This window comes from Armigeres subalbatus, chromosome 3, assembly GCF_024139115.2.
Source record: "Armigeres subalbatus isolate Guangzhou_Male chromosome 3, GZ_Asu_2, whole genome shotgun sequence".
Lineage (NCBI taxonomy): Eukaryota > Metazoa > Arthropoda > Insecta > Diptera > Culicidae > Armigeres > Armigeres subalbatus.
Genome location: NC_085141.1, coordinates 424,675,253 through 424,687,055, shown reverse-complemented (window position 1 = coordinate 424,687,055; position 11,803 = coordinate 424,675,253). Strand labels below are relative to the sequence as shown.

General features: G+C 42.9%; 1 protein-coding gene across 1 annotated transcript; it reads left to right on the top strand.

Annotated features, from left to right (window-relative positions):
• Window positions 1-5,292: 5,292 nt before the first annotated feature.
• On the top strand, window positions 5,293-7,169 carry LOC134223134 (uncharacterized protein K02A2.6-like). Its single transcript, XM_062702273.1, has 2 exons — window positions 5,293-6,525; window positions 6,585-7,169. The coding sequence occupies exons 1-2, from the start codon at window positions 5,293-5,295 to the stop codon at window positions 7,167-7,169; spliced, it is 1,818 nt and encodes a 605-aa protein (XP_062558257.1).
• The last annotated feature ends 4,634 nt before the right edge of the window (window positions 7,170-11,803 follow it).

Below are 11,803 nucleotides of genomic sequence, written 5' to 3'. Positions count from 1 at the left end.
AGAGTGATCTGATAAATAATTTTGGATCAGTTTAGAAATTAAAATAATCAATTTTAACCATGCATTCATACCAATAACTGCGAAATGCTTTCCATATAAAGAAAAGCAACCCCAGTAGAATTCTCTTCAGTTTTTTTTTTAAGTCGGATCAAATTAATAAATCTGGTTGAAAAGTATTTGAATGATAATGACAAAAACGGAACTGCTTATCGATTTTTTGGCTTATTTAAAGTCAACATTCCCAATTAACCTACATTTGTTAACGCCTCTAAGTATTTTTTAAATTTAAAACAAAAATCGAAAAAGTGATGTTTTTAAGATTGGCCCGATTTTGAACGAACATCGAGTGAATTTTTTTCAGGCCGGTTCACAAGTGCACACGTTTTCGAGTTTTGTTTTCCATTTAATAGTTAGAGGCTTTAAAGAACCTATATTTTCTTTGGGAAAGTTGACCTTAAATAAGCCAAAGAATCGACTGAAACAATGAAACGAAATACAATTTTTGACGGGAAAGGTCAACTGAATTTTTATCTATATGAAGAATCATATTGTTCAAAACAACAATTTCAAAAAAGCTTACTTATTGATTGGATGATAGAAGTCTAAGCTGGATTCTGGCTTCAAAACGGAAAGCACTCGAAAGCTTGACAACTGGAAACATTTGTTTTTTTCTCACCACCGTTTTTTTGCTTTTCTCGTATACAAAGCATACGATACGAACTTTTTCAGAAGACCCATATGTCTGAAACTTGATTTGTGCAATTGCACAACCTCACATTTTCCGGGCACTTAACCTCATCCGATTTGCTTGCAACAAATTGCATCCAGCAGCAATTATAACAATGTGTATAAACAAATGTGAATTTTCAATTCAATCTATCTTTATTTATCTATCTTTATTCACGAGATTTTCGACCCTAGGTCGGTTTATCTGGTATAAACAAATGTGAAAAATAAGTCTTATTCACCAATTGTTATTTTAGACTTTTCATATATGTTTGTCAAACATTTTGAACAAGCGAGAAAGGCATCATCACCGCTAGGTGGATTAATCAGGGTTTTTTTTCTTCCAAACTGCCCTATGTCCCCAGCACAGGTATGCACCCAATCGCGTCATCCAACCACATTTTTTGTACATATGCCTTGATTTGGGGCGCAAGTGAAAGAAAACTACTCGAAGGACATAATTGGGTTGATACCGCGGCTGGGGACATCATGAAGGCCTTGGTTGATTCGGCAGACCATTGGATTCAAATTCCAAGACAATTTGGAGATCTTAGAACAACTCATGACAATAAAAGACAAATACTCGTAGGACATATTTGGGATGAAACCGCGGCTGAGGAGTCTAGAGATTTCTTGGATGACCTGGAAAGAAATGGCTGCTTAAGGAATGTTGAGTTTAGTTCAATAGATGATAGGGCATGATTTTTTTTTATAAAGAGATAATAGCTCTTTCGTTACGCTTGTAGACCTTAGGTCCTTAGTTACGCGTGTAGCCTCCAGGAAATTTTTGGATGACCTGGAATGGAACAATTGTTGAAGGCAAATGATGAATATACAAAGCATCTACTTTGTACATTGGGTTTCTGAAGAGCCCCGCACATATGGGCCAAACACAATTGATACGTTTGCGTGCGTTTTGACAGTTTTGCCATGAGAAAACTGTCAAAACGCACGCAAACGTATTCATTGTGTTTGGCCCAATAGGATACGTTTGCCTTGCGTTTGACACATTTCCCATGGGAAAACAAGGTACGGTAAGTCCAGTACGAGACACTGAAGACGGCCTTACTGTTGAGGTCGAAATACGTATCTGTCAAGATACAATTAAGTGGTGGAATTCAATGGGATTGTATAAACTCGTCTTATGACAAATGGGAAAACTGTCAAACGCAACGCAAACGTATCCTATGTGCAGGGCCCTTAAGGCTAGTTTACAGTTCGGAAAACGTGTCCGCGGGATTTGTTACGGGATTCTGCTCCGGGTTTTGTCAGGGAAAATTTTCCGCCGATAAGTCTCCACTGTCAAAACATTTTCCGTGATTGGGCTTACACTTCAGGATTTTGTTTCGGGTTTTGAGAATCTGCGCATCGGCGCCCGGCCGCTAATCAACATTTACGCACCTAATCAACGCTTCACATTAATAAAGTTAAAAAAAAAAAAAAAAAAAGAAAAAAAAACATTTACGCACCTAATCAACGTTTACGCACCGACAAACGATAAATCCGACGACGTGAAGGACACGTTTTATGAATGTCTTGATATGGAGAGTGCCCAAAGCATGACGTGAAAATTGTTATCGGAGACGCTAACGCTCAGGTCGGTAGAGAGGACTTTTTCCGTTCCATAATCGGTAGGCTAGTAAATTTCGCTGCTGCCAGAGGGATGGCCATCAGCAGCACCTACTTTGCACGAAAGAATATCCGAAAGCACACCTGAAGACACCCAAATTGCAACCTTGCAAACAGATAGACCATGTTCTGGTGGATGGGCGCCATTTCTCGGATGTTATCGATGTGCGGACATTCAGAGGTCCGAACATTGACCACAGAGAACAGACATGGAGGCTCGAATAAAATTTCTTTCAAAACATGTGTAAACAAACACACCGAACCTCAACGCCATCGACGTCGACATTGCAACTCACAATCTCATTTTGACAACACGATGGCGCTGGTTGCTCTTGCGTGCGTAACGACACTAGCGCACAGTGGCATTTTTTGATGACGCTAGCGCTGATTATGCACGGGATAACGGCGACATTCCAAAGTTATTCAAAATGAACAGTAAAAAGTTATCACAACATGGTGAGTGCAGCTTCAACGTCTGTTCTCTGTGCATTGACTCTGATCACTACCTTGTTGTCAGTAAAATTCGATCACTGTAGTCAACTGTATCGAACGAAAGATCACAGCGAACGATGCGTTACAATATCCAGCGATTGTCGGCGGAAGGAGTATCGGCTGAGTACCGCCAGAAGCTCGACGAACGGATAAGTGCAATCAACGTTAGCGACAACAGAAAAAATGGAGCAGAACGATATGCGGAGGTTTTATGAGTCTGTCAATGGCGTGCGGAGAAAGACAGCGCCATCTCCCGTCATGTGCAACGACCAACAAGGGAATTTGCTGACAAATAAAACCGAAGTGGCTGCCAGGTGGAAGCAACACTTCGAGACTTTGTTGAATAGTGGAAGTGACAGTGCATCGGTGAACAGAATAAATGTTAGCGACGATGGACAAGCTGTGGAGTCACCTACACTAGATGAGGTTAAAAAAGCTATTAAAGAGCTGAAAAACAATAAGGCTGCGGGGAAGGACCAGCTCCCGGCTGAACTTCTCAAACATGACAGTGAGTAGCTTTATGAAGTTCTGCACCATATTATGTCGAAAATATTGGTAGACGAGGAAATGCATGCTAGCTGGTTGGACGGCCTCATTTGCCCTCTCTTTAAGAAAGGGCACAGACTGGAGTGCGCCAATAACCCTCCTTAATTCGACGTACAAAATTATGTCCCGTATTCTGTTCAACCGATTGAGACCGCTTGAAGAGTCCTTCGTCGGCGAATACCAAGCAGATTTTCGTGAGGGCCGATCAACAACGGATCAAATGTTTACCCTGAGACAAATCCTTGATAAATTCCGGGAGTACAACTTGCAGACACATCATCTGTTTATTGATTTCAAGGCGGCGTACGATTCAGTGAAACGGAATGAATTATGGCAAATTATGCTTGAACATGGTTTTCCGGCGAAAATGATACGGCTGATTCGTATAACGTTGGACGGATCGAAATCAAAGTGAGGGTAAGAGTTAGTGAGTCAGAGTTGTAACGATGTGTAAACAGCAATACTGGCAACACGCGCTTACCACACTTGATAAAGGATGATGACATCGGTTCGGTGAGCGAACGTGGGGAAAAGCTCGGGGAGTTGGGTGTGAGCGATCGACAGAGGAAGACGCACTTTCGGTCGAGTGAATACTGGGAACAAGCGGTTATACAATGGCGACGAGGCATAAAATTGGTAAGTGAAAAGTTGAAGAATTTCTTCGAAAACAATGAATGAGGTGTGAATTTGGTAAATTGTGAATAATAAAGGTGAAACCATGACACGAATAAAACAGCGGAATCGTATTTTATCGTTGTTGGGTAGTGGGCACATTACAGGGCGGAGCGCTAGATTCGGAAGCGTTGTGGGGAAATCAAGACCGAAAAAAAGTTTGGTTATGTTACGTGTTTATTCCATATAGGGTAAATGTGAACAATCGGAAATGAACCAAATTGGTATTACTGAAAGATTTCTAGAGCCAGGGATGCTACGTGCAACAGTGGGGCTTCGTGCGATGAATGCTGCAAGCAATGGGGAGGCTTCGTGCCAGAACTATGTGTAAGGACAATGCTTCGTGCTGATATGCTACGTGCAATAGTGTGCCTCCGTGACAGGGATGCTACGTGCAACAGTGGGGCTTCGTGCCAGAACTATGTGTAAGGTCAATGCTTCGTGCTGGAATGCTACGTGCAATAGTGGGGCTTCGTGCCAGGGATGCAACGTGCAATGTAGAGGTTTCGTGCCAGAACTAAGTGTAAAGTCGATGCTTGCCGCTGGAATGATACATGCTTCATACCATTGATGCTACGTGCAGGGTTTATGATGCGTAAGTTGATTCGTACCGGATGACAAAGTGAAATGATAAGGCTCCATGCCAAGGGTGTTCAATACCTAAAACAAACAGCGGCGTTTCATTCTACTAGTGTTTAATCTCAAGGTTACAAATTTAGAATGGTTACATGTTCCATTGGACCATATTGTCAATGCTTTGTGGAATTGTGATCATGACCTTGAACTTTATTTGACGTTCGATGCATTGTCAAGTGAATGCTGAAAACAATGCCAATAGAGCTTCAAACATTTAGTTTTTTTTTATAACATAATGGTTCGAAAAGAAACCAACAAAGTACTTTTTAATTTGTTCCAGATGCATCCGCGATGCCTCCGTTCAAAGTAGGGTTGGACCCTAGGAACGATTGGATGAAATGACGGAAGGCTTTCGATCGATTCCTACGTGCGAGTAAGATCGAAAATGACGAAGAGAAGTTTGATATGCTACTAGTGCTTGGTGGTCTAGAACTGCAAGAGTTTTATGACAAAATTACCAAATATGAAGTTCACCAAATTTTGCAATCGGGGGAAGTAATCGTGTTTCAGTATGAATCAGCAATAACCTCATTGGAAAAGTATTTTGCCCCGCAACTGAACAAAAGGTTTGAAAGGCATTTGTTCAGGGCAATGAAGCAGGAAGAAAACGAACCATTTCATGAGTTCATATTCAGGCTACAGGATCAAGCGAAACGTAGTGATTTCATGGACCCGGACGATATGGTAATTGATCAAGTAGTAGAGGGTTGTAAATCAACTGAGTTGCGTAAGAAACTGTTGACCGAAGAGTTAACCCTTAATGATGTCATGACACTCGGGAAGACAATTGAGGAGGTACAAAAACAATCCAAACAGTATGACAAACCCTCTGTGTCTACTTTTGAGAGAACTTTGGTGCAACGCGTCGTAGATCAACGACCGGACAATCGACAGAATCCTGAAACCAACAGACGGTGCTATAACTGCAATCGTCCTGGACACCTGGCCAAGGATATAGGAAAATGTGCAGCGAAGGATGCCAAATGCCACGGCTGCGGAACGAAAGGGCATTTCAAGGCATGCTGCCGACGAAGAAAGCGAGACGAATCTCAGCAACCATCAGGACCAGCACCGAAACGTCGTTCCGTTAATGCTATACTCGACGAAAAGGCTACCACAAAAGGAGTATTTACAATCGAGGACGTAAACCAGCTGAACGAAGTATTGAAACTGGAGATTGGCGGAGTTAAGATGGACATGTTGGTGGACTCGGGTTCACCAGCCAACATCATGAACAGCAAGAGCTACGAGTGGCTGAAACAACAAGGAGCAAAACTGCTGAACGAGCGGACCCCTCGGGATGATGAGACATGCCTGACATCTTTTGCTACAGATAGGAAAATATTCTTCAGTGACGCATTCGAATCAGAAGTTAAAGTACCAGGAGATGAAACCGGCGTTTGGGCACACATCTTGGTTGCACCAGACGGGCAAACTACAGCATTCGCGTTAGGGGTGTTGAATATCGGTTACAATATTAACCACGTATCCAATCTATCTGAAGGTCCAGAAACATTCCCTAAAGTTCTCAACGTGACGTTGAAAATCCAAATCGATGCGAATATCGCTCCTGTTGTTCAAGTCGCTAGGCGACTACCAGTTTCCATGGAAGCAGATGTCGAAGAAGCAATCCGTGGCTTATTGGAGAAGGACATCATAGAACGTGCACAAGGACCGTTGAGCTGGGTTTCGCCTCTGGTACCGATTCGGAAGGCGGATGGAAAAATTCGGTTGTGTGTCGACATGCGGGCAGCAAACCGTGCTGTAAAACGCGAGAATTATCCGATGCCCAACATTGACGCAGCAATAACATCGATCACGAAGGTAGGTTTAAGCCCATGTACGTAAACATTATTTTTCAAACAGTAATTATAAATAAACAGGTTACAAAATTGTCAAAAATTGACCTAGAGGCAGCTTACTATCATTTCGAGCTAGATGAAGACAGCCGCGATATAACCACTTTTGTAGCTCGCAGTGGGGTCTATAGGTTCCGCAGATTAATGTTTGGCATTAAATCGGCTCCGGAGTTGTTCCAGAGAGAGATGGAGAACCTGTTTAGAGGAATAGAGGGTGTTATCGTGTACATGGACGATGTGTTGATTCACGGGGCCACAGACGAAGAGCATGACGAGGCATTGAAACGTGTACTGCAAATTTTAAAAGACAGGAATATGAAAATTAACGATCAAAAATCGATTTATTCCGTAACTGAGGTCGAGTTCCTAGGACACTGCGTTTCGAAAGACGGAATTCGTCCCACCGACGAAAGGATCAAAGCGATTCTCTCTTTACAAGCTCCATCGTCAGTAACCGAACTAAGATCTCTCCTGGGACTCGTAAATTTTGTCGGAAGATTCGTTCCCAATCTTTCCGGACTAACACATCATATGAGACAGCTGTTAATCAAGGACTGTTTCTTCCAGTGGATGGAAGTCCACGACAAAGAATTGGACATGATTGGTTGAGGTTGAGTCACTAGGATATTTCGATCCAGCAGATACCACTCAACTTGTAACCGATGCCAGTCCCTATGGTCTAGGCGCAATCCTGATTCAAATTAAAAGTGGGATACCCAGAACGATTTCTTGCATCTCCCGTAGTTTGGCAATTCATGAAAAAAAATATTGTCAAACCGAAAGAGAGTGCCTGGCAATCATTTGGGCAATGGAAAGACTCTTCGTGTACCTTTATGGCATAAAGTTTACTTTGATCACCGATTGCAAACCTCTGGAATATTTGTTTAACAGAGCACAGTCGAAGCCATCGGCTCGCATAGAACGATGGATTCTAAGACTGCAAAGCTTCGACTTCATAGTGCGATACGAGCCTGGTACGGACAACATTGCGGACCCTTTGTCGAGAATGACCCAGCGTCAACAAGAAATCACAGATGGCATTGATACTGTTGCGTGGTTGGCAGCAGAAATTAAACCGGCCGCTCTTACTATCGAAGAAATTGAAGCAGCAACTAAAAGTGACGATGAACTCCAAGCCGTAAAGGATGCGATATTCTCCGGTCACTGGGACTCGGTTCCAGCAGAATTTAGGACAGCAACGATAAAAGATGACCTGACCACATTCGGTGAACTCGTTCTACGAGGAGATCGTATCGTTATTCCGAAGGAACTGCGTGATAAGCTAATTGAGCTGGCTCATTCTGGTCACCTAGGGTGTACCGCTATGAAGGCCCAGCTTAGAGCAAAAATATGGTTTCCTGATGGATAAAGCTGTAGAGAACTTCGTGCGACGCTGTAAACCCTGTACAATGACGGGGATCCCGGACAGTCCAAATCCCATGCTTAGACGTAGACCAACAGAACCCTGGCAGGATGTCGCGATCGATTTTAAAGAAGGATTGGTAGGTGGTTTGTCGTTACTAGTGGTAGTATGCTATACATCGCGGTTCATTCAGGTTGAACCTATGAAACCTGCAACAGCACAACGGGTAATAGCGGCATTACTCCGAATGTTCAGTACCCTGGGTATTCCGCGATCGATAACAGCAGATAATGGGCCACAATTCAGGGCAGATGAATTTGCTCGCTTCTGTGTTAGTTACGGTATTCATTTGAACTTCTCCACTCCCTACTGGCCCGAACAGAACGGGGCCGTTGAACGCCAGATGCGTAACATTGGCAAGAGATTAAAAATCAGTGAGATACAAGGTACTGACTGGCAAACTGATCTCTACGAGTATCTAGCGATGTATCATGCCACGCCTCAAGAGACAACTGGGATATCACCAGGGCAAATGATATACGGTCGTGAGATCAGAACACGTATTCCATCGATCCGGACGCCTTATAGTTTGAAATGGGAGGAAGCTCGAGATAAAGATATGGCAAGAAAGGAATACCATAAGCAGAGAGCGGACTTACAACGTCACGCAAAAGATCATACACTGAGGAGAGGTGATACTGTTCTAATGCGTAACATGAACCCAGGATCGCTAGACACCACGTTCAGAGGAGAGGAATTTGAAGTTGTGGATGTAAACCAAAATGCTATCAAAGTGCAATCTACTGAAACGGACAAGGTGTATTTACGAAACAGTGCTCACTTGAAGAAACTTGACAGGCCCACTACTAAGAAAGCGGAGACCCTGAACAGCAAGGCACATCAGCCCCTTCTGAAAAACGGACAACGGGCCAGACAGTAATAACATCCACGTCACCGGGACGGGGCTGCCGACGTACACGTAAGCGACCAAGTAAATATCAGGATTATGTTTTTGATGATTAAAATACTGTTATAATGATTTCTGTTTGAATAAATAAAAAAATGAGTTCTAAATAGGTTGTGTATATGATCTAAAAAGGGAGGGATGTAACGATGTGTAAACAGCAATACTGGCAACACGCGCTTACCACAGTTGATAAAGGATGATGACATCGGTTCGGTGAGCGAACGTGGGGAAAAGCTCGGGGAGTTGGGTGTGAGCGATCGACAGAGGAAGACGCACTTTCGGTCGAGTGAATACTGAGAACAAGCGGTTATACACGAGTGAATGAGTGAGTGAGTGAACGAGTGATTGAGGGAAAGAGAGTGAGTGCGTGAGAATTAATGAGTGAGTGAGAATGATTGTGTATGTGTAAGATTGAGTGAGTGAGAGAGAATGAGTGGGTGTGAGAATGAGTGAGTGAACGAGAGTGTGTGAGTGAGAGAGAGAGAGAGAGTGAGTGATTGTATGGGAGTGAGTGAGTTAGTAAGCGAGAAGAGTGAGTAAGAGAGAACGAGTAAGGGTGAGTGATTGAGTGGGAGTGAGTGAATAAGAATTTGTAAGTGAGTAAGAATGATTGTATATGTGAGATTGAGTGAGTGAAAGAGAATGAGTGGGTGTAAGATTGAGTGAGAAAGAGTGCGTGAGTGAGAGAGTGAGTAAGAATTAGTGATTGAGTGGGAGTGAGTGATTGAGTGAGTAAGAATGCCACGTTAAACCAATTCTGGAATCCTCATTTTTGGCATATGTAATATGTATTAGCCGTGCGGTAAGAAAGCAATACCATGCTGAGGGTGGCTGGGTTCTATTTCCGGTGCCGGTCTAGACAATTTTCGGATTGGAAATTGTCTCGACTTCCCTGGGCATAAAATTATCATCGTGCTAGCCTCATGATATACAAATGCAAAAATGGTAACCTGGCTTAGAAACCTCGTAGTTAATAACTGTGGAAGTGCTTTATGCACTAAGCTGCGAGGCGGCTCTGTCCCAGTGTGGGGATGTTATGCCAATAAGAAGAAGATATTAGATTTGGCATTCAAAAACAATTTCTAACGCGAAGAGTATTGAACACTTATATCAGTGGTTCTCAGAAGAACCGTTTGCTTTGAAGACATACACTATCTACCCTGGGCAGTGGCGTAGCCAGAAAATTGGTGGGGGGGGGGGGGGGTCCGAACATAACCACAATCTTCAATGTTTGGCTCCGGCACAATAGAAAATTTTGGCTTCAGTTTGACAATTCTATCCGCACCACCCAGTATCTACCTATCCCTATCTGTTGCGTCGGTTGCGTCATGTTGTAGTGTAGTGGACTGTAAAAGAGAGGCTGGGTGCTCCGTGGGCGAAAGCAAAGCTGTTTTCATGCGTATCCACCGACGTGTGCTGGTTCTCCATATGGAACCAGCGGGATGCGAGCTGTCTTAATGCAGCGACCGCGAATCAATGACGAATGCCAACCAATTGTGAAAATTATCAACTCTCTTGGCCCTGATAAAGGTAGCCTCACACCTCGGGAATTTGGTCCGCGGATTTTTCCCCCATGCATTTTTACATATGCGATGTTTTCGGGATTTGAGCACGGAAAATCAAAATCCCGGCCCCATTTAAAATGCACGGGGTTCAAAATCCGGCGGAAAATTTTCCCAAGGTGTAAGGTAGCCTTAAGGGCCGGAAATTAACTCTTCCAGGGACAACTAGTTGACCGAGAGAGTTTCTTGCTCGAAACCAAACCACACACGATTCTTCTGTAGAACATTGCAATTCTTTCTTTTGGTTGTCTTCATCCTGTTTCGACGTCAATGCCGGCCGGTCTTGGCTCAACTGCGATGCCGGCGGGTCTCGGCTCGACTCTGCCGCTGCTGCCTGTACCTGCTCGGCATTGCTGCGGTGTCGGTGGGTGGGTTGCTTCTGGATCTTCTTCTGCTGCTGTACTGGCTATGTTTCGGCTGATGCTGCCCCCGACGCTGCCGGACCGAAAAATCAGATGATGCGGACGATGCTGCTTTGCTAAACGGTGCTTCTTCTTCTTTCTGTGCTCACTTTTGTTCAGTGAGCTGCTGGATGGCACAGCTTGTGCGCTATATCAAGATTTTTTTTATGAACAGGTTATCCGACTTCGTCAGTAGATGGGAATAAACAGCGCGGGGGGGAAACATAAATTTTCAGTGCAAAACGTAAATAAACGAGCATAAATTCCATACAAAAATCCAAGATGGCTGAGTTGGGGATATTGATAAGTCGGATAACCTGTACATAAAAAAATCTTGCGCTATATTGCCCTCAAAGCTTTGCCCGGCCAACCATTCGTCAAACTCCTTCAAAGTTATTTATCTAAAATTAAATGATTTTATCCGTATTTCTTTACACTAAATTATTCACAAAAATGATACAAATCTTAATGAATCGTTATCACAGTTCATGTAAAGTATGATATCAACGCAATGATATACTTTGACAAAGTATTTCGAATATGAGCATCGCTACATCTTTACCACTAAATAAATCGCAATAACGATATAAATATTCATGAAATGTTATCAGATTTCTGATGAAGTACGATCTCAACGTTATGATACATTTTGACAACGAATTTTACTGTTTATCATCGCTGCACCTTCATCACTTTTTAGTTCATCGATTCATATCGTTGGATACCAAAACATCGATGGACATTTTGCGGTTTGTTTATATCCCAGAAATTAAGATTTAGAAATTTTCTGAAAAATGATTTGAATGAATGTTGAATGGAACGACATTCGGGTTTCAATTATAAAAGCCGTGATATAGATCCAATTTACGAACAAATTAACCGCAGGACGTTTTATGTTTGCATTTAAGTAAATAAGATGAATATGGAAATGGTGTAAAGTGGGAAATAAT